The sequence below is a fragment of the Cyrtonyx montezumae genome, unplaced genomic scaffold, assembly GCF_038088225.1.
Source record: "Cyrtonyx montezumae isolate F1298 unplaced genomic scaffold, pur_monq_1.0 scaffold_7, whole genome shotgun sequence".
Classification (NCBI taxonomy): Eukaryota; Metazoa; Chordata; class Aves; order Galliformes; family Odontophoridae; genus Cyrtonyx; species Cyrtonyx montezumae.
Window position 1 is genome coordinate 10,327,255 of NW_027072078.1, and position 26,414 is coordinate 10,353,668.

Sequence of the window (26,414 nt, forward strand, 5' to 3'; positions counted from 1 at the left end):
TCAGCTAATGGACACATCCTCTCCTCCTGCCATGCCACAAGTGCTATTTAGAGTGAGAGCCAAGGCTCCAGAAGAGACAAAAAACAACAAAAAAAAGATGCTCAGCAAAGCTGAAATTCATACACATATTTACTTTAGATAAAAGTTAAGCTTAAGAATTAAAAAAAAAAAAAGTGTCCATTTTAATTCTCTTTATACAGGGGAACAGGCAAGAGGGCACAATTTATAAGGCTCCCAGAACACACTGCAGCAGGTAAATTGTCCCTTAATAATACGGGCATACAAACCCCTGAGCCTGGTACTTAACATCAGTGACAATGCTGAAATACAGTATTCTAATGTGGGTGGGGAAAACAGTAGTCAAGGGGTCTCTAAATCTTACCGAAATATGCCAACTTCCACATATACTTAAAGAGAGAGATCCCGCTTTATCCTCATGACCTAATGCAAACAGATGAACTTCTATCCTCATAAAACAGTACAGCTCAGCAGCCTACATGCGGTGAGGACACGTTCAAGTCAGAGATGATCTTCAGGTCTTGTATGTGACCTAGATGCTGAAAAGCTTGCCTGCAACGGCTGCTATTTTCTTACCTTTTTCTTTTAAAAAGTGAGTCTTATTTTTAGTGGAGTAAAAACATAGTTAGGAGCATAAAAGAAAGCAAAAAAAAAAAATTCAGTAAGGGTCAAGAGCCACACAGATAACCTAAATGACCTTATCCGGCTTAGTGTCAGAGTTGCAACTAACATCCAAACAACACATGAAGTTATCTCCTCTTAAAAAACCTTAAGATTTTTGCTTCAACCACCTAGTTAAAAAGGCTAAAGGTCAAGACCAAGTACATGCATATATAGTTGACATAGACATACCTGTGACCTTCTATTTATGCATGTCCACACATGTATCAATAAATGGGGTATTGTTAAAAGTCAGAAACGCTGATTGAGAGAGTTCTGTCATGTCTTTTCATGAGGCTTCTGCAACATCTGCTTCTGAGAAACAACTCAAAACTATTCAGCAAAGCAGATAGTTAAAATTTTCACCAAGTCACGCTGGTATGATAACCATGCTGCAATCCAAGGCTCCTTCAGTCTGGAATTAACAAAACTGAAAACCCCTCTGAGTTCTGTTTCTAACGTCTCTTCACCTAGAATGGCCTCTAGAACACTGTATCAGAAAAACAGATTGGTCTGTCAATTCCTTATGGGAAGTAAGCAAACATACTCCCAAGAACAAAACAGCAGACAACATCACATCATTAATACTGGGAAAAAACAAAGAGCAGCCAAAGCAGATTCTCAGTGTAAGAAAGCTGTAAAAGCTCTTTCTTATGGAAGCCTATTCTGTATCTGTTGAAATAGAAACAACTGGGACCTCCTCCTTTAAACAGAAGGACACATCATTCCACAAAAACTTTGAGACAGCCACAGTCTCAAAACGCACATCCACAGAAAAATAAATTTTGACAGTCACTGATGGCAGGAGAAAAAAAAAAATAAGATGTCCCTAATGTAGAGATAAAGAAAATAAGTCTTATTTTTAAGTTCACAATATTTTTATTTCTCCCCTCTGCCTTCATAACTTCCTCCCACCAAGCCAAGCTGTGTCATCAAGCAAAAAAAGAAAAGATTCACACCAGTTAAGAGTTTCAGTTGTGAAAGGATCCTGATACAGCGATAGCCCTTCTGATAAAAATAGAAAGCATGACACTTGGGAAGTGAAACATCTATTGAAAAACAGAACTAAAAAAATATTTGAAATGCTATGAACCCAAAATACCAGGCAACGAGTAGGTAACTGGTGCAAATTCCATCCCTTGACAATGACATTAGTTGCATAGTGAAGTTCAGAAACATTTCGCTCCACGTTGTACAGTTACCACTGCCGACACTAGCATGTAGCCTTAAGTAAAAATGGGAAAGTAGGGTTCTTGATTCAAGCAATTTAATGATACCTAAAACTTGCCATGCATGCAACTGTGAACCAAAAGGGTGTGCATTTTTCAAAATATATTAAAAAATGAAATTAAAACAGAGTTAAAAGAGTTTTGCACAATAATATTACAATCATTCATGGTGCACATTCTGGACAAAATGACAATACGAACTAAACAGCTTAATCACCACCCCAAATGATTACACAGGTCCACAGAGGGAAAAGAAAGTTCACAGAACTGTAAGCTTCTTGTTTTACAACTTCCGTGCATTTTCTATTAGAACTGAGTTAATACAAGCTCTCTTTGAAATACACATGTATATCCTAAGGAGATATCTGGAAAGAGCAGATATCCTGTTAGAAACTCACTTGTCCTTGCATATATATGCAGTGGAAAGTAAAAAAAGTTCCATCCTCACACCAGCAACTCCAGAATGTGCATACTAACTCTTCTGCCTCTGAATAAACTCTGAATGTCTTTTAAAAGCTTAAGGGGGTTGGGTGGCTGGGAAAAAAAAATCAAGCAGAATTTTACTCCAAGTATGGTCTTGACACAAGACAAAATTACCGCACTAAGTTGATGAACTGAAAACATTTTTTTTTAATTAGAAGCAAAAATAGGTTAGCTATCTTTTCAGTGAGTTCAACAGAATGCTCACTGAGAGCGTTTCCTTGAGATTACATACAATCCCACTTGTATATAGATCTTACATCTGTTGCTAATGATATCAGATCATTGATTGTTCACTTTCTTATATTTATATAAACATTAACTATGTACTCTGAAACTTGATGCTTTTTTTTTTTCCAAATAACTTCTTACTTTTGCATGGCTTCAGTTGTAATTATTTTGATCTTCTAGAGTGTATAATTGTTTTAGTGTTTATTTATTTCTATGAGCAAGGAAAAAAGTTTGACCTGGGAGATCTATATGTGGCAATTTGTAACAGAATCATAAAGCTTATGTTTAGGAAATCATGGTTTTGATTAAGAAGCAACCATTTAGTTCCCACTGTTTTATTAAAACAGACATTAGGAGATAATAGGAAACACATTTAACACTGTGGGCTGCATTTAGTTTGCAACATCAATAAAGTTATTCTGAAGCTCCTTCATATTTTGCATTTACCACAGCTCATGTGAATTGTTTTTTGTTTTTACTTTCTAATAACCAGCTCTAGACTTGCATATGGGTAGGGTTCTTGTCTCAGTGACTCCATATCAATTTTACCTAAGTTATCCAGATTACAACCCCAAAAGTGAACCACTGTGTTGTGTATCTACCTTTCTTTTAAGGGACATGTGATGACTGAAGCACATAAGTCACCGAGTTCGAGTATTAATTGAGATGTCCTGTAAAAATATCTGCCTATGGCAAAGAAACAAAACATCATGAAAACAGAAATGATGAGAAATTGAAACTTCCCAAAGAAGTGCCCCTCCTGTTTCCAGGAGGCCTAGACTACTGCCCTGAAGTTCCATGGCTGCTTTTTCTCCATGCACCAAAGTACCTGCCATAGATTCTTTGTTTTCTCTCCCACTCGTACAGCTGATGAATCAACACGACTTGAACTGCTTTATAGCAGCTTGTGTTTACTTCACACATACCTTAACCTTCCTTTTTCTCCTCCTACTAGCACACACACACAATTCCAAACAGCAGCGACTGGCTGTGTCTCTTTGAATAGCACATACGCAGAGTTACCTGGCAAACTCTTCAGGTTTGGATCCTTGACCTCCTGATTGAGGTCTCATTCTGCTTTTATAGCACTTAACAATTTAACTGTGCACTTATTAAGAAAAAAAAATAAGAGCTTAAGGATTTCAATGCTCTAAGAATGGAAGAAAGTGGAAGACAGCAGTGTGCTAGAAACACTCATAAGCTTTAGTGGCATTTCTACCACTCAGAACACTGCAGTTAAGGGCTTCCAGTGCCCCTGCAACTGGCATTACACCCTTGCTGAGTTTGGGGAAAAAAAGAAAAATTCTCTCTCTGCTCTCCAAGAACAGCAAATAAAAGCAAACAGTGATGACCTTGAAGCTATTTGAGTCCTTTGATTGTTTTTAACCAAGAGGACAGTTAGAGCACTTAAGTAAAATTATTTTATTACAAGACGACATTTAAAAAAACACTTCTGTGTAACACAATGGCAATTTAGAGAGACAAGAAACTACCAAGTTTATTTGTCATCAACATTTTTACTTCAAGTCTAATTTATTTTAACAGGTGAAAAGCAACACCTGCATTTCCACATGGACATTGCTACCCACATCTGCCTGAACATCCTTCCTCCCATTCACAGATAATTTGCCTATAATACATCCCTTTTTATTTTTGCCCAGTGAAAAACTAATCACCACACAGCTGAGACTCCTACAGGTACGTGCTGCATAAGCCAGATGCGCATCAGAGAAAATCCACATGCCTCAGAACTTGTTCTGAGATTTTATGCAATTTTATTTCACATGATCCTAATTTGAAAAGCAGACTTTTGATGGTATTAGGTAGATTTCTAGTCTGTCTTATGGAAACTAAACAAGAAACCTTTCATAGCTCAGGTATGCCAGTTTTCTTTAAGATAAACAGACTACAGACTATTTGAAAGATGCTAATCTTCCTGTGATTGAAAATACAACAGTTTCTCAATTAGGACAGGACATTGCTGTAGTCCTACATTACGCCTGTGAATCCTGTTATTGACTTTCCTGGCCACCGAAAGGGTCACAGACAGAAACAACAAAAGTAGCCTATACCTTTCTTCAGACAGTAGATTTTCTCTTCAGTGGTGTAACAGATTAAAAAAAAAAAAAGCCTTAAATATATTACTTAGCAATGCCTCCTAAAGCAATGCCTCCTAACAACCAGGTACTAAATGCTCCTCACCGGTATCCAGATTCCACATGACAAAACACAGCAGAAATGTCAGTATATTTAGCAGGATTTAAAACAAAGAGGAAGGGCACTTGTTACTTAGACTTAGGTTTCATGATTATAATGCAACTAAGGTAATTTACAAAGTAATTTAACTTTTAAATTCCGAGCTACCAGAACACATCTTTTCCAAAACATTTTAGCATAATTCAAAAGGCATCAAAGTGGATCTTTCAGCACAACTAAATGGGATATTATAAGCACATTTTGAGTGGCTTGTGTTTTGATGCCAGCCTTGTTTGTAAAGTATCAGACCAAATTTCAAACGTGCTGTGACCATTCCCTCTTTGTAGACAAATTCACAAACATTATTAAAGCTTACCATCACTTTTACTTAAAGTAAATAATCGGAAACTTCCAGCAAAAGTTCAAGAAGTTAGAAAGTAAGAAAAAATAAAATAAAAAAAATCAATTTACCTTTAATCTTCTTGTACTTTTTGTACCATCTCCCAAACTCCTGGCACTTGGTTGCTGACACATTGGCATAGTATGTGCTATTTACAATGGATGAAATCATACTCTGGAAGTACAGGGAAAAGAAAAAACAAGAGAAAAAGACCTTAAAAAATCTTGCATAATTTGGAATTTTAACATAATGACAAATGACGCATAAACACACAGTGACCATCCATTTTCACCTTTAAAACCAAAAAGCAGCATTTGATAAGAACACAAAATTGATTTTATTCTTCACACTGCACCCCCAAACCTAATTACTCTCTTCCAGTAACAAGGCAAAAAAGATGCAGGACAAACCCAGACTGAAGCCTGCAGCATAGACTGAAAGTAGGAGTAATTCTACTTCCACTTGTGATATTACAATATATAAACTCAGTTGCATAACAACAGGTGGTGCCATGCTGGGGAGCACGTGCTTGCTGGATCCAGGTGAGAACAATCATAATTTAGGAACCAGATCCTAAAGATAAGATTAGATGCTCCAGCATGCAGAATCCAAATAATGCTTTTCAGCTGTCTCTGTTCTGCTTCCAAATGCAGTGAGACCACACAGCCAAGAATGAGAGAACATTCGTGCTACTTGCTACAGAACAACGTTTAGGCAAATAAGTTAAATTAATGTAATTTACAGAAACGTGTGATTAGCTCTTGTGTGAAAAATCACCCAAAAGAGAAATTAACAGTGATATTAACAGTGAAAGGAACTATCCATACTGCAATGCAGAACAGCCAAAAACCACAGCAAAGATCAACAAAACTGAAGTACCACTTGTTTAACCGACACCACTCTGCTCTTTGTGAATTCTCTCTTAGCAGCTCAAGCCAACTGGGAGCAGAGAGGAGCAGTGCTGTTCTGCAGCACCTGATGCCCATAAAAATGATACTTCCTATCTGGGATGCTTCTGCTTGTTAAGTGGGGAGAAGTCTGGTTACTGGTAGTTTTTTCTTTCTTCTTTTTTAGGTTTCTTCATCCATTCTAGAGAGGAGGCAACTTTTTAGAAACAACATTTTGCTTCTCCTCTCGTAACTCTTCCAGGGTTACTCACTCTCAGCATGTGCACAAACTCAAGGAAAGGCAGTCTAATACCACTGATACATGGGAGTCAACGTGCCTTCTCCAGAAGCTACAGCTTTCTTCTGTCCTCCTTCCTCGCTTAATGCGAGAGCCAAGAAAAGCACTGGGACATTGCACAACCTTTTTGCACAGGGATGAGAGAATTACTACAACTGCAGGCTAGAACAAGCTATTTAACACAAGTTCAAGCTCTTACTCACAGGGTCCTGTAAGCTCTTGTGCAAAATGGCATCTAAGCCATCTCTGTAAAGCTACAAGGCTTACACGTGGGGTTACTCAATTTCAACAGTTGTTCTAAAACAAAAATCATCCCTTCCCTCCCTCTGACAAATCCTCCAGCTCTCTAATAAGTTCACTCCAGCAGCTCTAGTTGCTCCTGAACCTTGAGTTTAGGGGACTTAAAAAACAACGCGAGTAAAATTAAGTTTTGAGAGTATTGGATGGTGTAGATTGGTTTCAGTTCTCAGCACGTAATTTCACTTTCAGTAAACAGGGTCTTCTGCCTTTGAACTTTAACTTTTTCACTAGGAAGCTACTGTGGTGCACTGCAGTAGAGTTGGAAGGCTATAAAATCAGACCCTTTTTAAGTGGCAGCTTCAATTTCTAAAACTGAGATTCAATTTTCTAATTAAAATCAATATTTTGAGACATAAACCTAGCACTGTAGTAGCCAGCAACAATTCCTTCCCCATAAATCCTCCCTTGTTCTGAATCAGTTTAACAGGCAGTAGTATTTTGAAAGCACGACACGGTGACAGTCTCTGCTAAGAAAGGATTTTGAACAAAGTGGAGCAAGCTTCCATTTTCTTAGTGCCACTTCGGTTACATTTTCAGTCACTTAGGGATGGTGGGACAACTGTTTAGTTCTGCCTATGTAGTGATTTCACTTTTCTGTTTTTCTTCTGCAAATCCTCTAGCTCTATAATAATGCAACATTACAAAAATTGAAGGACTATTAAATATCACGGAATATATTAACCTATTAACCTTTATTTGAGAAAGCAAGGCTTAAGCTAAATAGGAAACTTAAATAGTGTATCAACCATTGGCAGAAAATCCCAGGACAAATTCTGTTTGGCCACTTGACAGTAGAGCAGTGGAACTTTCAAACTACAAAGCAAAATACCCTCATCACTGTATGAAGTCAAAAGAGATTCTATGACTGTTTCTACCAGGAGTCTTGATGAGTTTGCAGAAAGAGAATATTTATCCAGAAGAGGGTGGCAAAAAAAAAAAAAACAACAACCCACTAATTGTAAACTTCTAAATCATGAATATCTTTCCTGGGAAAACCCTTAAGGAAGGAATAGATATATAAAGTAGTCAACGTGTTTGGGATGCGTGTGGCCATAACAGTCAAGTGAAATGAAAACTCATTGGACTAAAACCTGAGAAATATTGCCATAAAGAAAATTTGGTGCAATAAGTTCAAGGAGAAAAATATGGGACATGCTCACATGCCAAGAAATCTTGGTCCAGGAAGGAGACAAAAAAAAAAAAAAGGCCAGTTTTGCAATGAGTTATACAATATACAGGAAAGACAGAAGTCTCTATGCAGAGATGGAAATGCTGAAGTAATTGGATTTCCTTCTGCCATACAACATACTCCCCCCTACCTACCCTCCTTCCTCTCAGCTTAGTTAACTGGGATTTATTTGTTTCAACAGCAGCCTTATGCTAAGGGTACTATGCTGCAGCCACATAATACACCTTGCAGAAAAAAAACCAACAATAAACAAACAAACAAAAAAAAAAAACCAGAACAATTTTAAATCAAAGTGAATGATTACATTTCCCATTAGTGGCAATCAGAATCCCCATCTGGGCTGCACGGAGAGCTCATGCACCGAGAACCAGAGATGGAGCATCGTGGCGGGTGGGAGAGAGCTCCCCACACTGCCCCTCTCCACTTCTATACTTGAGGCACTGTGAACACATTAATAAACAGCAGCATTTACTCTGCAGTTCGACTCCTAAGAGACCACTCTGCAATTTGCTGCTGTCAATAATATATTAACCACAAGGGGGTTGTAATGACATTTCACATTTGGCACGATATTTTTTTAAAACTGATTTGGGAGAAGGAATTGTATTACAGGCATATTCAGATGATACTAATAGGCAGCTCCTATACAACCTTCCATTGTATGTTTTGTATTTTGTGAGCCAAAGCAAAAGAGACTGAAATGTTATGGCAATAATAATAATAATAAATGTTGCATTCTTGCAGCCCCACTTCAGAGGTCAGTCATTACTCAAGGTCACTTACAGCTATCCTTAAAACTAAACAAGTTCAATTTTCTTACTCCATTTAGCTTTAACCACTAAATAACTACTGGGGCAGGGATTCTTGGTGCTACAGTCATGCCATCAGTAGTCTTATTAATATTTTTCAGACTGAGGTTATGGAGAGAGTAAACCAACTGCAGCATTTCCACCTGGTAGACTTTGAAACTGAAGTGGGAGGTACAAGACCTAGACAACAAATGAATTCTGCATATAAAATGATGCATGGTTTAGTTATACTGCATATCGAAGAAGACTGGGCAGAGACAACCATATGCTGCAATCATCATTAGCTGACCAGATTCCACCGGTAATTCTATTTAAAGAAATTACACTTAAACTGCGCGAAGGAAAAATACTTCCGTATTCAACACTCTTAAGCTCTGTGCATATCTAGAGTCACTGCGACTCCTTTAGTAAACAAGACAAGTTACACGGATTTTCCTTGCAGCCTTCTCACTCCTTCTAGTTCTGCAGACCCAACACAGCTAAGGAAGATGAAGGACATTTTCTGCTGTAAAGCAATTCCTATCAATTGCAAAGATCCAAATTGTGCTCTGAATCTCACTTCCATAACCCAGTTGTAGTCATAAGACAGTGAGGAAAATCTGTGCTGGTTACACACAGAATGAATTCTCTTGGTTCACAGAGGCCTTGGATCATGAATTGCAGGATGAGCATACAGTGTGTTGCAAGACAGACAAGTCACAAGAAAAAAAAAATGCAGATAAAGGCAAATACAAATTGATTTTTTATCAACCAGGAATTACTCATCTTTGACTTTTTAAAGATGCAATAGACAAATAAGATTTTAATGAAGTTTTTAGAGGGCAATTAATTTTTTGTTCCAGCAAATTTGCTTGCCTGGGTGCTGAAGAGTTTGTTCTGTGTTGGTTTGGGGGTTTTTTTGTTTGTTTTTTTTTTTTTGAAAGTGAGAGACAAGGAGGTCTCAGTCACAAATATTTTTTGGACTCTCTTGTTATGACAATCTGAAATACAAATACTGCTCACCATATCTGTAGAAACCTATATCTTAGACATGACATCATTTATAAAGTAGTCATGGAGAATGAGACAACAAATTATTGTGTTTCTTTGAAAATAACTACATATATTTTTATTACTGTAGAAATTTGGGCAAAACTGTTAAGAAGGTATATTTTTTATCACAGCTGGAGGCTGATGAGATCTACTCATATATTAAGTGTCAGAAGCAGGCCTCTGCAAGTGGAAAGAAGCCACTCAAATCTTACATTTGAATATCTTCATTCCTATTGCAAAACGTTCAAGTTAAGGTCTGGATGAAGAATCTCTGAACTGCAGAATAAAAATCCATGCAATTCATTCATAGTTTCCACCTGATGACCCACTAATAAAATATGGTACAAAAAACACTCTTTCACATTAATTAGAATTTTTCCTTTCTAAAGAAAAGTAGAAAGAGATTCAATATTTAAGGAATTGTTCAGCTTAAGCCCTTTACGGAATGTTAGATCTTGGAAATCTGGCTTTCCCTAAGCCTTCTAAAAACACTAACCTGTGAAAGAGGGCATTCTTTGGCTAATGTGCTCTGATTCATCTCTTTGAGCAGTTCCTTTAAGGCATTGCGAACTGTGGCATGGTTCCACTGCTCTGCTGGCAAGTCTTCCAACTTGGAACAACTGTCAAAACAGAAAGAAAGCAGATAGAAACATCACCTTCACAGACACTTACACTACACATACAAGAGCCACAGTCCTTCAAGCAGTGAGCACAAACTAGTCTCTTGCTAAGCCAGCCCATCAAGGTGTTTCTCTCCTCTCTCTCCTCCCCATCATGCCCAGCACCCAGAAGATGTATAGTTCAACCAAAATTATGACAGTACACGGCAGGAAAAGCAGCTAAATCTACTATTATGTTATATATGTGGCATAACCATTTCCTCTGGAGCCTGGTAGAGGGCAAAAAGCTCTGTAGACCAAGCCACAGAATTGGCTGGATAAAGCCATGCTCTCCAAACAAAGATATTCCTGCTGAGATAGAAAAATAAACATATATGCCACAACGTCACTAACAAAATCAGTGAACAGTAAGGGTCCTCACTGTGTAGAAACAAGGCTTTGGGCAGCAAGTCTGAAAAATCAATTTCATTGAATACAGGTTTAGTGCACACTCTCCAAAAAACTGTGAGGTTGTTCTGGTTTCTGCCTACACTGGCAGGCTTTACCCTAAGAGTTGAAAGTTCAGCTGTGCTTGAGGTGTTCAAGTAGCCAATAACCATCTTTATCTCAAAGTCACAGGCTATCTTCTATTTATACTGCATCTAGGCCTTTAAACACTTTGAAGATAAAAAGTAAGACCTTGATCTTGGGTTGATACTCACTGGCAACACTGACAGAACAATAGGATAGATGGACTCCTGGTAGCTCATACCTCTGGAGAGGTGAGTTACTGTACTTTTACAGTAAGCGCAGACTCCAGAAGCTTTCAAAACTATGGTAAGAGATGCAGCTGAGGCAAGAGATAGCAACAGTATATAAAACAAAGGAAAGGTCTGTAAGGGGAACTGGAAACCTCAACCAACATCAGAGATAACAGGAAGGAAATGCTGGAGTTTAGGAGCTTAATGTTAGCTAAGAGCCAACTACTTCCAAATTTCAAGTTAAACTGAACAGTTGGTAGGTATGCATTCACCATCAATGGACCCTTATTTTGTCCAGTATGAGCTTTGATGAACTTTGCACAAATTATTCCAGTGTTATTCTGTTATTTTTGTCTCTTTCTTCTGATGTCTCCTGTCCATAAAGCTACAAATGACTGTGCAGTGTGGGCTTACCACCACTTCTACAAAGCGCTATGCACCTCCTTTCACAGACATCAGCTGCTGTTTGAGAACTCTTTTGAAGGTAATAGAGAAAAAGGGGGAAAATGTAGGAATGGGGGAAATTAGGGCAAGTACATATAAAAGAATCAGAAAGTTTTGCTCTGCTAGTCAGAACTAGCGTTCAGAAAAGGAAAATGTTTCCTAAGGCCACATGGAGCTGCAGTAACAGATTCCTTCCTCATCTTCCCACCTCTCCAGCGGGCAGACAACTGGGGAACAAGGGAAAGTCAGCGAGCTCTCCTCCCCTGTCTAAGCAACTGGCAGTAGAAGACCAGGGCTTCACAATGGAACCCCTGGTAAAAGGAAAGGTGTTTAGTTTTTGTAGTCATAAAGGCCTTGAGAACCCATCAAATCAGGGACTGTGGATAAGTCTGCCCTGAGAGACCTCATACCTTTACTTAGTTGAGTTTCTGCCCTTCCTCACTCTGCTACCATATTGCTACTTCAGAAAACAAAATAAAACAAAAAAATCAGAACATGCACCAAATAGTTGTCAGATGACCTAGCTTTCCTGTCCTTTCATCAGAAGACTGAAATTAATGAAGATAGGATGTGCTGATCTCTATAGTAATGCTGTAATTGACAAAACAGCTCAGAGAATAGAAAAGGACAGATGTTTAGAAACACCCACCTTTGTAATTGGATTTTCAATGTCACAACATGATAGACATCTTGTAGCATGTCGGCTACCGTCGCATCTGGTGCATCGGTCACATAACTGAGAGGGAGGGGATTCCATCTCCCAAGCTTGATTATTCCTGAAAGAAAACAAAACATTCATACTTTGCATTTTACTGCTTACTAAACCGTTTGATAAGCTTGTTTGTTCAGGAGATTCAGTGTGTGCCTTGAGGCTTACTGCAGTCTTTCTCAAAAAAATGTTTTGTACTGATTCCTCAAGCAAACCATGGGAAACAGTAGGAATAGACTTCAAATTTTTAGTGGAGAGTTGCTGACATGTTCCTGGCTCTTAAATTACTTGAAGGAAGCACAGAATGCTTCCCCCCTTCACATCTTTCATCATCTTACTAAAGGCCTTTCTAAGTTAGAAGAAACTTTAAATACTCTACGGTCCACACTTCCTAGCCTCCAAAACCTTTCAGCAAATAAATGCATTGGTTTTGACTTGTACAGGAAAATACCTACATGTGGGCTTTCAGCACACTTAAAATCTAATCATGTTGTTATTCCCAATGTGGATGCATAGCATTGGAAATCCACGAAGTAGGAATTCACTCTCAGCTGCAAGTCCCTCTATGCAGATAGCTGCTTTTCTTAGCAAAAAACAACTGCAAGCTGCTGACCACAGATCCAAAATAGCATGGGGGAGTGGGGATGTTGTAAGTCCTGTTTCTACGTCAGTTTATTCTTTAACAGGGATCATCACCTCTCTAGATGGGCTTGTCACAAAGACTATAAACTTGGATGGTAAACCATTTGGTGTAGAGGTATTATTTCTGTTTAGACAACTGCAGAGGGCCTGCCCACACCAAAAACAATGACTAATACTCAGGAATTACTTCCAGGAAGAAGGCACACAAATAAACAAAAAAGCCACAGTGATACCTTACACGAAAAGAAAGCAGCTCAGCCATGTTCTGTACTGCATAACATATCACAACTATTACTTCTGCTCCCTCTATTACAGTGTTGCCATCACCCCGCTGCTCTGTCCACACAAATTCTTTTAGCTCAGCCCCACAAGATGCTCATCACCTTTTCTCACACTTAAATTGATGAGGTCTGCCTATTTATTCTCTTGAAGGATGCTATGAAGCCAAGACACAACAGCCCTCTTCTTCCTTTCTACTGGTTCTTTACCAGCTCTGGAATTAATCCAACTAAAATAAATGGCGAAGGCCTTTTATACTGATCTTTAAAACACAATTGTAAAATAAATAACACATCTGAAACGGTGATACAAAACTTCTTGCACAGATACAAAAGGACACCACAATCCTGAGACCTTTAAATACCTGATAAGAAGTACTTTTTTTTCCCCTTTCATACATAAAGGAGAAAATAATTAGAGAACAACTCAATTTCTGCGGCACCTGATTGCTTGCATTTACCATTGATACAGTGATTCCCAAGGTATTCTATCACCATATCTTGAGAGAAGCTAGAAGGAGACCTAATTTATCTTTAGTGGTACAAAGTTTCAATGTAACATGCTGGTACAGACAGGCTAATATTTCAAGAGCACAATATAAAATTTTCAGCACCCAGAGATCTTGCCCAAATGCAACAAAAAGTTAGCTAGTATTGCTTGATATCCAACGCTTGAAAATGGGACATAAACAGAACAAAAACATTTAAATGATGCACTGTTTCAGTATTAAGATTTAACAATCTGGTGCTGAATATGCTGTAGTATAAATAGTGCCTGGACTCCGATCCAGTAGAGTAACACACAGCACTCATTCACAGCACCGTATGTCTCCAGTGCTGGCTCCTTGAGTCATACTCCACTTGCCAAGAAAAGCTGTTTTTTCTTAAGGGGATAGTTTACTTAATGTTATCTCTGGTGACAACAAGAAATGCGTATAATACAGCATATATTAGTCATGAAATGAGCATCAAGGGTCCACCAAGTGAAATACATGCTGGGAAAACACAGTTTAGCAGCTGACTTCCTTCACCTCCTTCTGCTATACAATAATTTAAAGCAAAATCACCTAAAAATCCAGAAATCTATAACCAGCTTCACAGAACACTTGGCTTCCTATGTTTAACCATGCCAAGTTTTCATGTAATTGAAAAAATAAGCATCATATGCACCCCATAAGTCACATCCAAATTTGTAATATTTATTTTTCATTCAATTAAGGAAAGCACTCAGGGAGCATTCCATCTGCAACTGCTTGGCCCTGGCAATGCTGGTGAGAGACAAAGAGACAGCCAGGGGGCACTGAAGTTATCAAAGGTGTTCCCAAAGTAAAAAGTTGGAGGAAAAAAACCAAAGCACACCTACTATGCACCATGGAAAAAACTATGCAAATCACTTCACAGCTAATGTCTGCTACTACTGGAAGTTAGGTAGGCCTTTTTTTTTTAATTCTCCTCTACAACTGGAGAGGAAATTGTTTTGGCTGGATTTAGACAAACACAGGTGTTACCAAAATGCTCCGTGCCTCTGCACGTTAACACCTGCTGCAAGTCCTTTACTCTGCGTTACAGCGCTGCTGATGTACGCTATTTTTTCAGCCGGTGTGATACGACGTGTGAATTATTTTTTTTCCAGAACACATTAAGCTGGTCCAAATGATAGCCAGAAGCTATGGTTTCCATCCAGCTCCTCAGCAGACTTTACAGGTGGTTTATTTCATGGCTCCAACACTATTTTTAAGGGAACTCTTGGGCTGCATTTGGGAAGATGATGCCAGTTTGTTGAGCAAACCCATTTTCAGCAAGTTTAAAGTCATGTCTTTGAATTTAAAACCTGTGGACCACAACTTTCCCCCTAAGGTCCCTTCTCAACCAGAACTGCCAGACTGCTAATGCAACAGCAACCCACAGATGAGAACAGCCCGGCAGCAAGGTGTACCTTCTACATGTACTTTTATGGTGCGGCTCACTGACTCCATACAGCACAGCTCAGAGAGCTTTAATGTAATCACTTTAAATGATGGCACTGAGCTTTATTCTACCATGACCTGTGACTCCAGAGTGAGGACAAGAGTGAGCCAAGGTCACTGTCTGTTTCAGTGAACAGCCTACTGCTCCAGAAGCAGACCAGTTTGCTCAGGAAATTTGAAAGCATGTCCTTCATGAATCCACAAAACTCTTTTCTTAACGAGTCTCATTCTCTTTCAAGTACCAATGATCCCTTGGGACTCTTATCTTGTAACAAGATCTTTGAAAGGAAAGTTCGACAGATTTCAAAGATTACATGGTAAAGAAATGGTTATACGTGAAAATAGCTCTCAAAAACTCACTAGAAATGGTTGCCCAGGTCAGCCATCCAACTCAAGACAAAAAACAGACCAAACACTTTTCTCAAAAGAAATTTTTGTCAGAGCATATTTTAGAAGAGATTTTCTACTCATGTTGGCTGCTGCTTCCTTAAAGGCATGTCCTGCCAAAGATAGGTCTTTTATAAGCTTAAACCTCAGCAATGTGTTCACCTGGCGTTGAAGGCATACTCATTTGTTTTATCAAAATGCAGACATGAAAAATAAGGCAGAGTAGTCTAATTTTACATTTGTGCAACTCCCTTTTCCCACAGCCATGCCATAACAGACTAGTGGAACACTTCTGGGAGCTCAGCTGTCAAATTCATCCACAACAACTGAACATTTTATATCAGCATCACCACCACTGCCTCAGCAGCTTTTGGAGGCAGCTACAAAAGGAATCATAAATAATGCTTGCCCAAGTATGTACAGAGAGTGAAAAAGAAGAAATTTTGTGTTCTTTGGCTAATGCACAAAAGAGAGATTGCAGAGAATACCAATTCTTTACCAAGCATAATTAAGAAAAGCACTTGTCAACTCTAAGCTGACAAACCATTTGAATCCCTGATGCACAGCACCAAAAACTGTCATTTACTAAAGCATAAGCAAATGTAACCTGCTGAGACCCACATGGGATGAAGTGTTAAAGCAGATAATTGCTCTCCCTGTGGATTGATAGGCACACTCAAGTTGTAAACTGTGAACTGCAAAGCTCTCTTCTGACACTTCAGCTTCATGTTCACTGATCCTGGGCCAGTGCTCTTCCAAAGGATAGGCAGTGCCCAAGCTGGTATATGGTCTCCTGGGTTATATTTACCACTTGAAAGTGTTTTGTGATAATTTGATTTGGCAGTGTTATACCAGACCAGAGCTGTGCCCCATGGCTACGGGCTATTCCAAAGTTCTGTTTCCTGTGTTACAGGATCACAACCTGAAAGCATTTGACTGTGAACACAGGCTGGGTGTAGAACACAACCATCATCAGCTGCCACGCCACAGGTTCAACCTAATAGTCTTAGTTAAACTTCCTTCTTTTTAACAGAGCTCTTATCAAAAACAACTAGAACTCAGAAGAAACTACAGCTTAGCATTAGTACCCGAACACTTCTGATTAATTTACAGCTCCAAACAGAAGACCTCAATGAAACACTCAAAAAGACCCCTGTCCCTGGATAACTAAGTTGTTTACCTATCAACCACTGCTGACAGGGCCTCCTGCAAGACAGGGGGTTTGACACTGATTAGATCTGTTTATCCTCTTCAAATTTGTCTTGCCCCTATACTGTAGCAAGTGATTTTCCTTTGTTCAGCTGCGCTTTGTTACAGAAATTTAAAACTGCCTGTCCCATGTAATAAGTACATCGAATTATTTATCCATAAATCAGTTTGCAGGAAATCACTACCCTGCAGTACATAATAACTCAGCCTGTGTTTCTAACCTGTGCCCTGGCTGTAATATATCATCAAACTGTAACAACATAAAGGCGTAATTTGTAGTTACTATTGTTAATCCACCAAGGGAAATTAATTTTCAAGCAGGAAGGGGGGAAAAAAGTAACAGGAACAACTAACAAAAAAAAAAAAAAAAAAGACCACTTTAATTTTTGTATTACATAATTGCATTTATTGAGCTGCCTTTTCTAGCTCTTACAATTCTTTTTTTTTTTTTTTTTTAATTTTTAAACACTGCCTTTGCTGCCTTTATGGAATCACATAACCATAGAACAGCCAAGTTTGGAAAAGACCTTCAAGATCATTGAGTCCAACTGCAACCAGACCATACCACCTTAACTCTAACAACCCACCACTAAATCATTATAGGGGTGCCCATATTCTTCTGATTGAATTTCAATCAGTGACATATTGGGGCAATAGATGGAAAAAATAATCAGCATAATCCTCCTCTGCACTTCTAAAGCACCTTTCATCACAGAATCCTGAAGCACTCTAAAAACATTAATTAATTAAGCCTCGAAACATCCCTGTGAGGTAGACTGTATTAAGTCAATTGACAAATCAGTGATTTAGTGATTAAAAGCACACAGTGAGCATAATCCTATGTTTATGCCAATACAAAAGAAAACCCCTTCTCCTCATTTCAAACCACAGTAAATAATTTAGTGAGAGAACAGGAATAAACTATGTGATTACACTGAGATGTACACATACACAAACCAGTGGGAACACCCACACTCCATGAGCGACTAACACTGCATCGCAGCTTGTGCAACTTTAGGGCTCTGCACAAAAGGATGACCTTCACCCAAGGGAAAGGCACGGCTGAGCCACCTGAAGCTCTGGCAGCACAAGGCCACTTGCATGGAGATGTTTTCTAATGCTGTTTTTTAAAACACTGTCATAAACCATGCTTACAAAAGGGGGCTTACTGAGCAAAATTTTGTGGTGCAATGGGTTGGTCAGTCTACGTACTCTCATCTGACCTTTCAGGCTTGCAGATCTGTAGTAAAATGCAGATTTTAATATAGGTTATATACTCTTATGATTATATATTGAAATGTTTATAGAAATATGGCTATGACTAACTGTCAACAGAAAGATTGCTAATGTTTCAAGGTTTAATTACTGAACTTTAGAATACTTTCACAAATAGAAACTGCTTTGATATGTGAAGCTTGACTTGAGTTTTTAATGTTTTGAATGGCAGTGCTGCCCATTCCTTTCCTCCAGCTTGACTGTACTCAAGTATTTGACTTAAATAATATATACCAAACAGCCTTGTAATTTTACATATCAAGTTTACGTTTTACTGCATAAAGATTGTGCCTCATGTAATAGATGCTACTTCACATTTGGGAAATGTTATGTGAGGACTCTGACTTTTATTAGATTAATTTAATATAGGCACTAAGTTACTAAATTAATAAAGATCTTTAAAAAAAAAAGTGAAGGGAGGTAGGGGGAGAAGAACAGAATGAACTCACAAATTAAATAAGTGTTTCTGAAGCATGTTATTTTGGAAGCCTTTATTTAATTTTCTGACCCCCTATTCTGTTTGAAAAACAGCCAATAATTGGTAAGGAAACAGGAAAAATAAAAAGGAAAAAACATTTTTTTTTAATCCTTAATAGTTCATGAACACTACAAATATGCAGGAGGGTAATGAACAAAAAGAGGTACAAAATATTACCAAACTGTATTTTTTGAAGTCCTTTCCTACATTATTTTTAAAACTGCTGTTTTGATTGAGGAAAAGCATTTAGCCATGCATAGTGTTCCTCTTTTGCTATTTTGGGGATCAGTCTGTACTTACCTTGGACAGCAAGAAGTAATACACACATAAAGGGAAGTATTTCCTCAACCTTTTTTGTTCCTTGTTTGTTTGTTTCTGAGCAATAGAACCACTCCTCTAAGCAGAGCATTAGAAAAAAAACCAAGTCTTTTTGGTCATCAAAACTCATCACAGAAAGGCTACTGTGTCTAGGACATTAAGTAGCAGAAGTGGATGATTTTCATAACACTGTCCCTCCAGAGCTCAGCTTTGCCCTCCACTATCATTACAGTGCTTCTTTCTCAGTGGTATTATTCAAAAGCCTCAGTGCCTGTAGGGTTGCAGCACCCACTCCTTCACTAATATCTCCATACAAAACTCAACACGGCATATTCTCCATTTTTGCATGAAATTTTTGTCTTTCAGACCACCTCAACTCTTACAGCAAGACTATTCCCATCTCAAACCTGGAAACATTTGAGCTTGCTCAGCTCCACAGGAGCAAAGGCTGCATCTCCTGCTAGGGACCAGTGGCTGCTGAACACCTGCAAAATCCAGACAAGCAACACAACACAGACAATTCCCTGGTCAAAGAGCTCTCTTCAGCTGCTCCCATGCATGGAAGTTTGTTTTGCTATCTCAAAACCATCACTCTTCCTTGTATTTTGGAGAATTTTGCCTCCCACTGAGTCCCAGCCTCCCTGGACAAACACTGGCTTCTTCTCTTCCACCCCGCCTGGCACCGTGACCACACGTCTTGTGTATGTTTCAGATTCTCACAGAGAATCAACACAGGCTGCTGGGGACCTGCAATGCTTACCACCTCAGGCTGAAAACAACTTTAACATATTTGCCTCAGTTACTAAAAAAAAACATGCATACAAGCATATTCAACTGCTGAAGTTTTTCTCTGATGCACAGTATCCCTTGTTAACAACCACAAATGTTGCCTGGACCATCTAGCCTGAAATTCTGGACTCAGTAACTGTGTAACCACCTCATGACCTACAAGAGGCAGAACACATGTAAAAAGACTAGAACTTCACATGAAAGGTTTGCTTTCTAACCTTAATATCCTCCTGCCAGCATAACACAACCACCACAGACTGAGGAGAAGGCATCTGCAGACAACCTCTGAGATCATCTTCAGTCCTCCCCCTCCAGAAACCTTTCTTGGATTGTATATCATGATACTTTCAATTGGAGAAGAGAGAGAGAGAGCCAGAAAATGTTTTCCTTCTTTAGGGCAAACCTGTATCTGTTTTTAAAAGGATGCAAGTGCCCACAGACTCCTTCAATTCACCCAGCTTTGTTGCTCGCCTATAAGCTCCACACAGCAAGGCAGCCTACTAAGCAGGAAAAAAGCACAATAACATGGTACTGCAATTGAATTTATAAAATACATTTTAAAGGTTATAAAAAAGCATTGCTAATAGGACATTGTAGTGGCTAATAGGCTTAGAATTAAGCCTACGGACATTGTTTGGCCTTGTATGAATCTGAATATCCTGCCTACTCACAGTAACACAACTGCAGAGAGCACAGAAATCTGGCTCAGACTGTAGAAATACAGTAGCCAACCATTTTTGTGTTGAGTCAACTCCAAGTAGATTTGAAAATTCATGGGTCTCAAGTCCAAAGAAAAAATAAGGACACACAGCATGCTATGCTGTACAGACAAACCCCTAAACTACATGCAAATTCATATTTTGGACTACACAGTTTAACAGCTTAACCTTCTTAGTTTAAAATTTGTGGGTTTGAGGGGTTTTCCTTACACTGTATACAGAACTACCAGGATAGCTATTCACAAAATCACTACTTTTGGCTTGCCTTGTCTTTTCTTTCCTCCCACTACATATTCAATTCCTGACTTCCACAAAAAATAAAACAAACAATATATATATAAAGAGGAACAACAAAAGAACTGGTAGGACACAATCTAACTAGCAGGGTGGGAAAACATGAGCTGCTGATGAAAAAGAGGGACTGAGGATTTCAAGTGGAAACCCCCAAGAACAGTTGACTTTTGAATTTAACATAATGAAACACGTGAAGATTTGGTTGTTGTTACCTCTGCAATTTGACTCAGAACTCTTTTCCTCTCTGGAGTTGTATTATTCTGAGTGAAAGCTTATCCAGATCAATGTCCATAGGCTTAATTCTAGTGTCTCTAACAATGTTTGGCTAAGAACTGCACTCACCATGAAGCAGGTTAATGAGAGACAAGCCTTGTATTTCAGAATTTTTATATTAAAAATAAAATAAATGGATGCAAGATTATATGTAAACATGCATGCATATATATATTTAAAATGTGCAGTGTAACAGAGATTGAGGGTTTGTTCATCTTTAGGCCAAGGCTTTCTTAATAGCTTACAAAGGGGTAAGAAGCAAAGAATCAAATTTTACCCTTTCTTTACAAATAGATCTACTAGAGAAAGACCAAGAATATTATCTTTAAGGTTGTGATCTTTCATTTCAAAATACTAGTCTCTAAGTGGAGCAGCATTGTAAGTTCAGGTATTTAAAACATTAAACCTTATACAAATTCTTCCATTACTGACATCAGTTTCACTCAATAATCTGATTCTGAACTTTCTCATCTCCCTCCTTTATTCCAATGAAAAGCAAAACAACTCTGCATTTCTGATAAGTTTAAATACAGCTATGCTGGTTACCAAACTATGCTAAATTTCCTATCAGCAGGAAAAAGTAAAAAAAAGAAAAAAAAAGAAAAAGAAAAAAGAAAAGAAAAGAAAAGAAAAAGAGGTCTGTCCTTCACCACTAGAGGAGATGACTCAGAGTGAGCAGGAACTGTTACCAGACTTGAAAAGAACAGTTTCCTCTTATACCATAGATGAGCCCACATTATGCTGAGATGAACCCAGAATTGTTTTCTTAGCCCACATCTTCCTAGAACTGAATCTATTTCCTTACAAAGCCACAAGATCCTTTTTGGATTCTGTTAGCATTTTCACCCTAGCATTAATTTGTGAGTAAAAGACTGAAAGAAGAAGCTTTTTTAATTTTAAATATAAATTCAGTGCACTTGGAAAAGACTAGAAAGAGTTATTCATGCTTTGGATCTGAAAGCTCAAAGAGCAGGCAAATCATACCTTAAAATATTCCCAGAAGTTTAGTGCTTCTTTACATAGCAGCTAAGATTATCAAGCAATCACAAGATTTAAAGGCTGCGGAGTTTAAAAGACTTTAACTGACACTGTAAGATTCAGTAAAGTCTCAAACACCGGTGGCACCACCAGGAGTGAAGAGCTGTAGTACCTCCTGGGGCTCACCCCGTAGGAAGGAGCTGTCAGCACTTCACAGCCTGCCATGCTGGAAGGCAACACACCAGCACCCTCAGGTCTCTTTTACTGTGGTCCTGCACACAGTTTAAGGCACAAGTTATCACAACAGCCCGAGTGATGGGTATTCTGGAGACATAAACTGTTGATTAATACCAAAACTCCTGCACTAAACCAACTTCTGTACCAGAATCCTATTCCTCCAGAGCTCAGTGCTCTCACCACTTCTTTCTATTTCCTGTACTACATTTTCAAATGGGAAGGGCTAAAAATTCATCATGGAGATATTTCAAGTGAAAAAGGCAAAAAGACTGTCACTTCCAATCCTTTCCCAAAGTTCCAGGTGTCTTAGGCCCACATACATACAGCTTCTGCATTTCTAAGTAGAAAGGGAATCCAGAGGCCTGATCACGGTTCTGGGGAATATCATAAAATACAGATGCGTTAGGATGATGCCTTAATCACAGGTTGGTACCAGTACTGGAGAATCTCTGGGATCTACCACATATGCCATTCTACCATAATGTACAGCCATAATGTTGCTGCCAGTTAATTCCACTTCACAAATACACAGTAACTGCCTGAAATCTTTAGCTGATAACACCACAGATAAAGCTCACAATAAGACACAAATAAATACTTCCCAAAGTCTTATATGGAAAGAAGAAAACACTGCATGCCCATGTACTCCAGAACACACAGCTGAACAACTCTCCAATAAGCCAAACATATTCCCTCCCCTCTTGCATGCAAGAAACCAGAGTAAACTTCAGCACTGAGGGGGCACTACAGGCACAGCAAGCACAAAATGAAGAGGAAGCTTTGGGAGGTTTGTCGTTTTCACAATCTGATTGATTTCAAAGGTCACCCTCAAGGAAAAGCCTCAATCTGGTTTCTGCCGACACAGTCATTTCCCACAGCCAGTACCTATTCCCTGCTCTTGGCACTCACTCAGGTGGTGGGATGTGGGTTGTACTGTGGGTATCTGCATCTTAATGAAAGTCTATTTTACTCCCCCAAAGCCAGTTGTTCATTTAGAGACTAAATATTATCAGTCATACTCTACTGTGTGTCTCAAGACAGGTAAAAACTACAAAGAACTGGAGATTTTCTGAGCAAGTAGAAGCCTTGTTGCCAAAGATTTATCCAGAAATTCTGGGATGTCTAAAATCTTCAAATAATTCAGACATCACAACAAGTTGAAATTTGTTTCAAGTTAGTAGAGGAAAAAAAGAGAGAGAGAGAGAGAGAGAAGTATATTTGGAATGAAGAGGTTGCTCCCACACTTCTGGTCTGCAGCCCTCTGAGAACAGACCTCTCTTCATTAATTTGAGCCTTTCAGCATGCTTTCTTGATCAGTTGCACCGGGGGTCAAGACCATTGCATTGCTTGTCACAAATCTTGTCCATGTAGAAAAATCTGCTGCCTCAGAAATACTCTCCTTTTACTATTTCATATTTGAGTTTACAGGACATGAAAATTAAATCAAAAAGGCTATCATCGTTTAAACAGCTTTCAAGCTCTCCAGATGATGGCCTTGGTTTACAGTTTATCACAGAATAACTGATTTGTGAACCTCTTGCAGTAAGGGTCCCAGTCAGTGTGACCTCACAACACCACGGCCTGGATATAAAGTATAAAAGTGTCACAGCGTGAAAATCATAATACAGGAGGCAAATATTTAAAATATTTAATAAAATTGATAAGCAGTGGATGAACCTAAAAGATATTGTGGGAAACAGCTTCTTCAGATACATTTTTCTAGACCTAACATTGCTTACAAAGAATTGTTGAAGTTGTTCAAACAAATCTTGCTGTAAATGAAGTTCTACCCCAATCTTACCAGAGAAGAGTGATTTTATTGCTGGTGGTCCAAAATATTGGCCTCACTGTTACCTCCTCTACCTATTACAAGGTAAAATATTTTTACTGTGTATCTAAAGAAGAGAGCTGAAAATCTGGAGGTCCCTCGCCTGGAAACATCCAAAGAATGCGGTTTATTGATACAAACTATAACGGTTTGCAACAGAGATACTCTGTTTTCTTGCCGTGGTTACATAAGCTCCTAACAGTCACCAATCAGAGGTACCAAAATGAAGACACAAAGGACTTTAACAGCTTTCATCCAAGTACATAGAATATAAAAGCCTTCATAGTGCATTAGGTGTGTCTCACGTCATATTTAAATAAGAGGAATATCATCTCTTCTTTTGAGTAAATTTTTTAGCGAAGGAAAATATTAGCAAATAGAATAAGATGTCGCCACTTAAACTTTAGGAAGATCTTATTAGAATTATGAAGTCATGCTATTAACATGGCTCAGTTGTTTTCTGCCAGAGGGAGAAAAGGACTTTGCAGAATCGAAATCTCACAAGAACTAGGTAGATGTTCCAGGCTGATGGGATGCACGCTCATCCTAGGCAACAGGAGATAGAAAAAGCCACCATTCTCTTTCTCAGCTAGAAAATTGTCTGCATTTTGTTGTCTGCACCTTAGGCCTCTTGTAAGAAGTGAAAAGTTTTCATTTTTAGCTTACAAATACATTAATAAGTGTTCTCTCCTCAGATTTGTCTCAGTCCATAAGATGCTTTGAACCCCAGACGAGACTCCCTCACGGTAGCAGCTTGGCCACCCAGTTCCTGCTGCCGCCCACCCTGGGGCCACATCCCTGCCGCCTCCATCTTCCCACCCGTGCCACTCTGCCTTGTCTTGGAACAATAGCCAGCCCCCTCCAAGCTCTACGGGAATAAATCTCCAGACCGCAAACCTCTAACATCCCCTATTCCTACCCCAAGACAACAACTTAGTTCCGCCTGAGTCATGACTTCTCTTCTCATCTACGTTCCCATGCATGTTACCCAAATTAAAAAAAAAAAAAAAAAAAAAAAAAAACAAGGGGAAGAGGGCATCACTATAGACAGCAATGATTTTGGTTGGCTGGGATAAGCGAGGGATTCCTGTTCCCCAGAAGTCCTCCCTTGACATGCCCAGGTCCCTGCCACCAGGCCCTTTCACCAGGGCACAATGGGGCAAGGCACAGCTTCTCTAGGATATCCCAAGGAGCACCGCAGGCAGCCCAGGCAGTGCCTGCAGGACACGTTTGCACCTCAGTGTTAGCTGTCCACACACATATGGGCTACACATTTCACAAGCTGGCTGCACAGACACTCTCTCCCCGCAGTCAAGGAGAAACAGTATTTCATTTTTCCACTAAAATAACCCACTTAACTGCCATGGCAAATCTTTCTTCAGATACTATCTTATAGATCATTTTTACATATACATTATTACATACTTGATGGAATAACAATTTCTATAGAACATGTATAACACCTTTTCATTGGCTGCAAATATTATATACATAGCCATACAATGGGAGAGAACAAAGCAGTCTAAGTCATGTTCCTTCTACTGATTTTCACAGCAGAAGTAATGAAGTACTTGTAGGGAGCTGATACAATAAAACACTAAGTCAATTTAAAGGAAAAATATATTTTAAAAAGTGAATTAGATTTTATTCATTTTTTCCCCAAGTACTGCCAGAAAATCCTTTGTGTTTTACCTCAGGTTTGAACACAAGTAGTCATGCTCTGACAATATTTGAACAAGTCTTCAGACATACGAAGTTGGTGAAGTCATTATTTCTATTGCAAAAATTACCTACAATCCTTTTCCTTCTAAAACAACCCTCAAAATACAGCACCTTCTGCATATTCCCTGTGCAGCATAGATCAGTGGACTCTGGAAATAACAGATATTTTGCTTCAGTGGACAAAAATCCAAGAGAGAAAGGGGGGAAGGCCAGTTCTTGAAACCACAACTTGCATAACTGTTTTTGCTTACAAGAAAAACAAATCAACTGATAATTTCCTGGCAGATGAAGCCTTATGGTCAAAGAGAATGTAAGAATTTTATTCTTTAATTAATTATTTAGCCCCATCCTTACTTGCTATTATTTTATTCTCTTTTTATTTTAAAAATATGTTTTTAAAGTAGATACATTTCAAAGGAGAAATTCTATCTCAAACAGGAAAAATCTGATACAGGAAAAAAATCAGGACCAGATCAATCTGAAACAACATATCTTTAAATTCTACACCCCATGCCTCCCCTGCTGCTTAACTTTCTCTCCCAGCAAAAGTATTCAATAAATCTGATGAGGTTATTCCTGTATTTGCTCAGCCCCCAAGGCCTGCCCTTTCCAGGCTGCCCTTCAGTGAGTTTGTTACTTGTCAGAGCCACAACACAGCCCTGGTGGGTGAGCTTCCCAGGTGAGGGGTGAGCCTTCACGGATCCAAGTTCATCACTTGCCTCATTGCTAATGAGACAAGTGCAGCCCTACATGAGGTTAATTGTCAGAAGCAATAATC

At 38.8% G+C, this 26,414-nt stretch overlaps 1 protein-coding gene across 1 annotated transcript in view; it reads right to left on the reverse strand.

Moving 5' to 3' along the window:
* Window positions 1-26,414, reverse strand: part of SATB2 (SATB homeobox 2) — a 120,775-nt gene that overhangs the window by 55,355 nt on the left and 39,006 nt on the right. The window contains exons 4-6 of the mRNA XM_065750362.1: window positions 12,183-12,309; window positions 10,226-10,349; window positions 5,286-5,388 (exon numbers count right to left, since the gene is read on the reverse strand). Coding sequence (XP_065606434.1) covers window positions 5,286-5,388; window positions 10,226-10,349; window positions 12,183-12,309 — 354 coding nt within the window. The remainder of the gene's footprint in view (window positions 1-5,285; window positions 5,389-10,225; window positions 10,350-12,182; window positions 12,310-26,414) is intronic.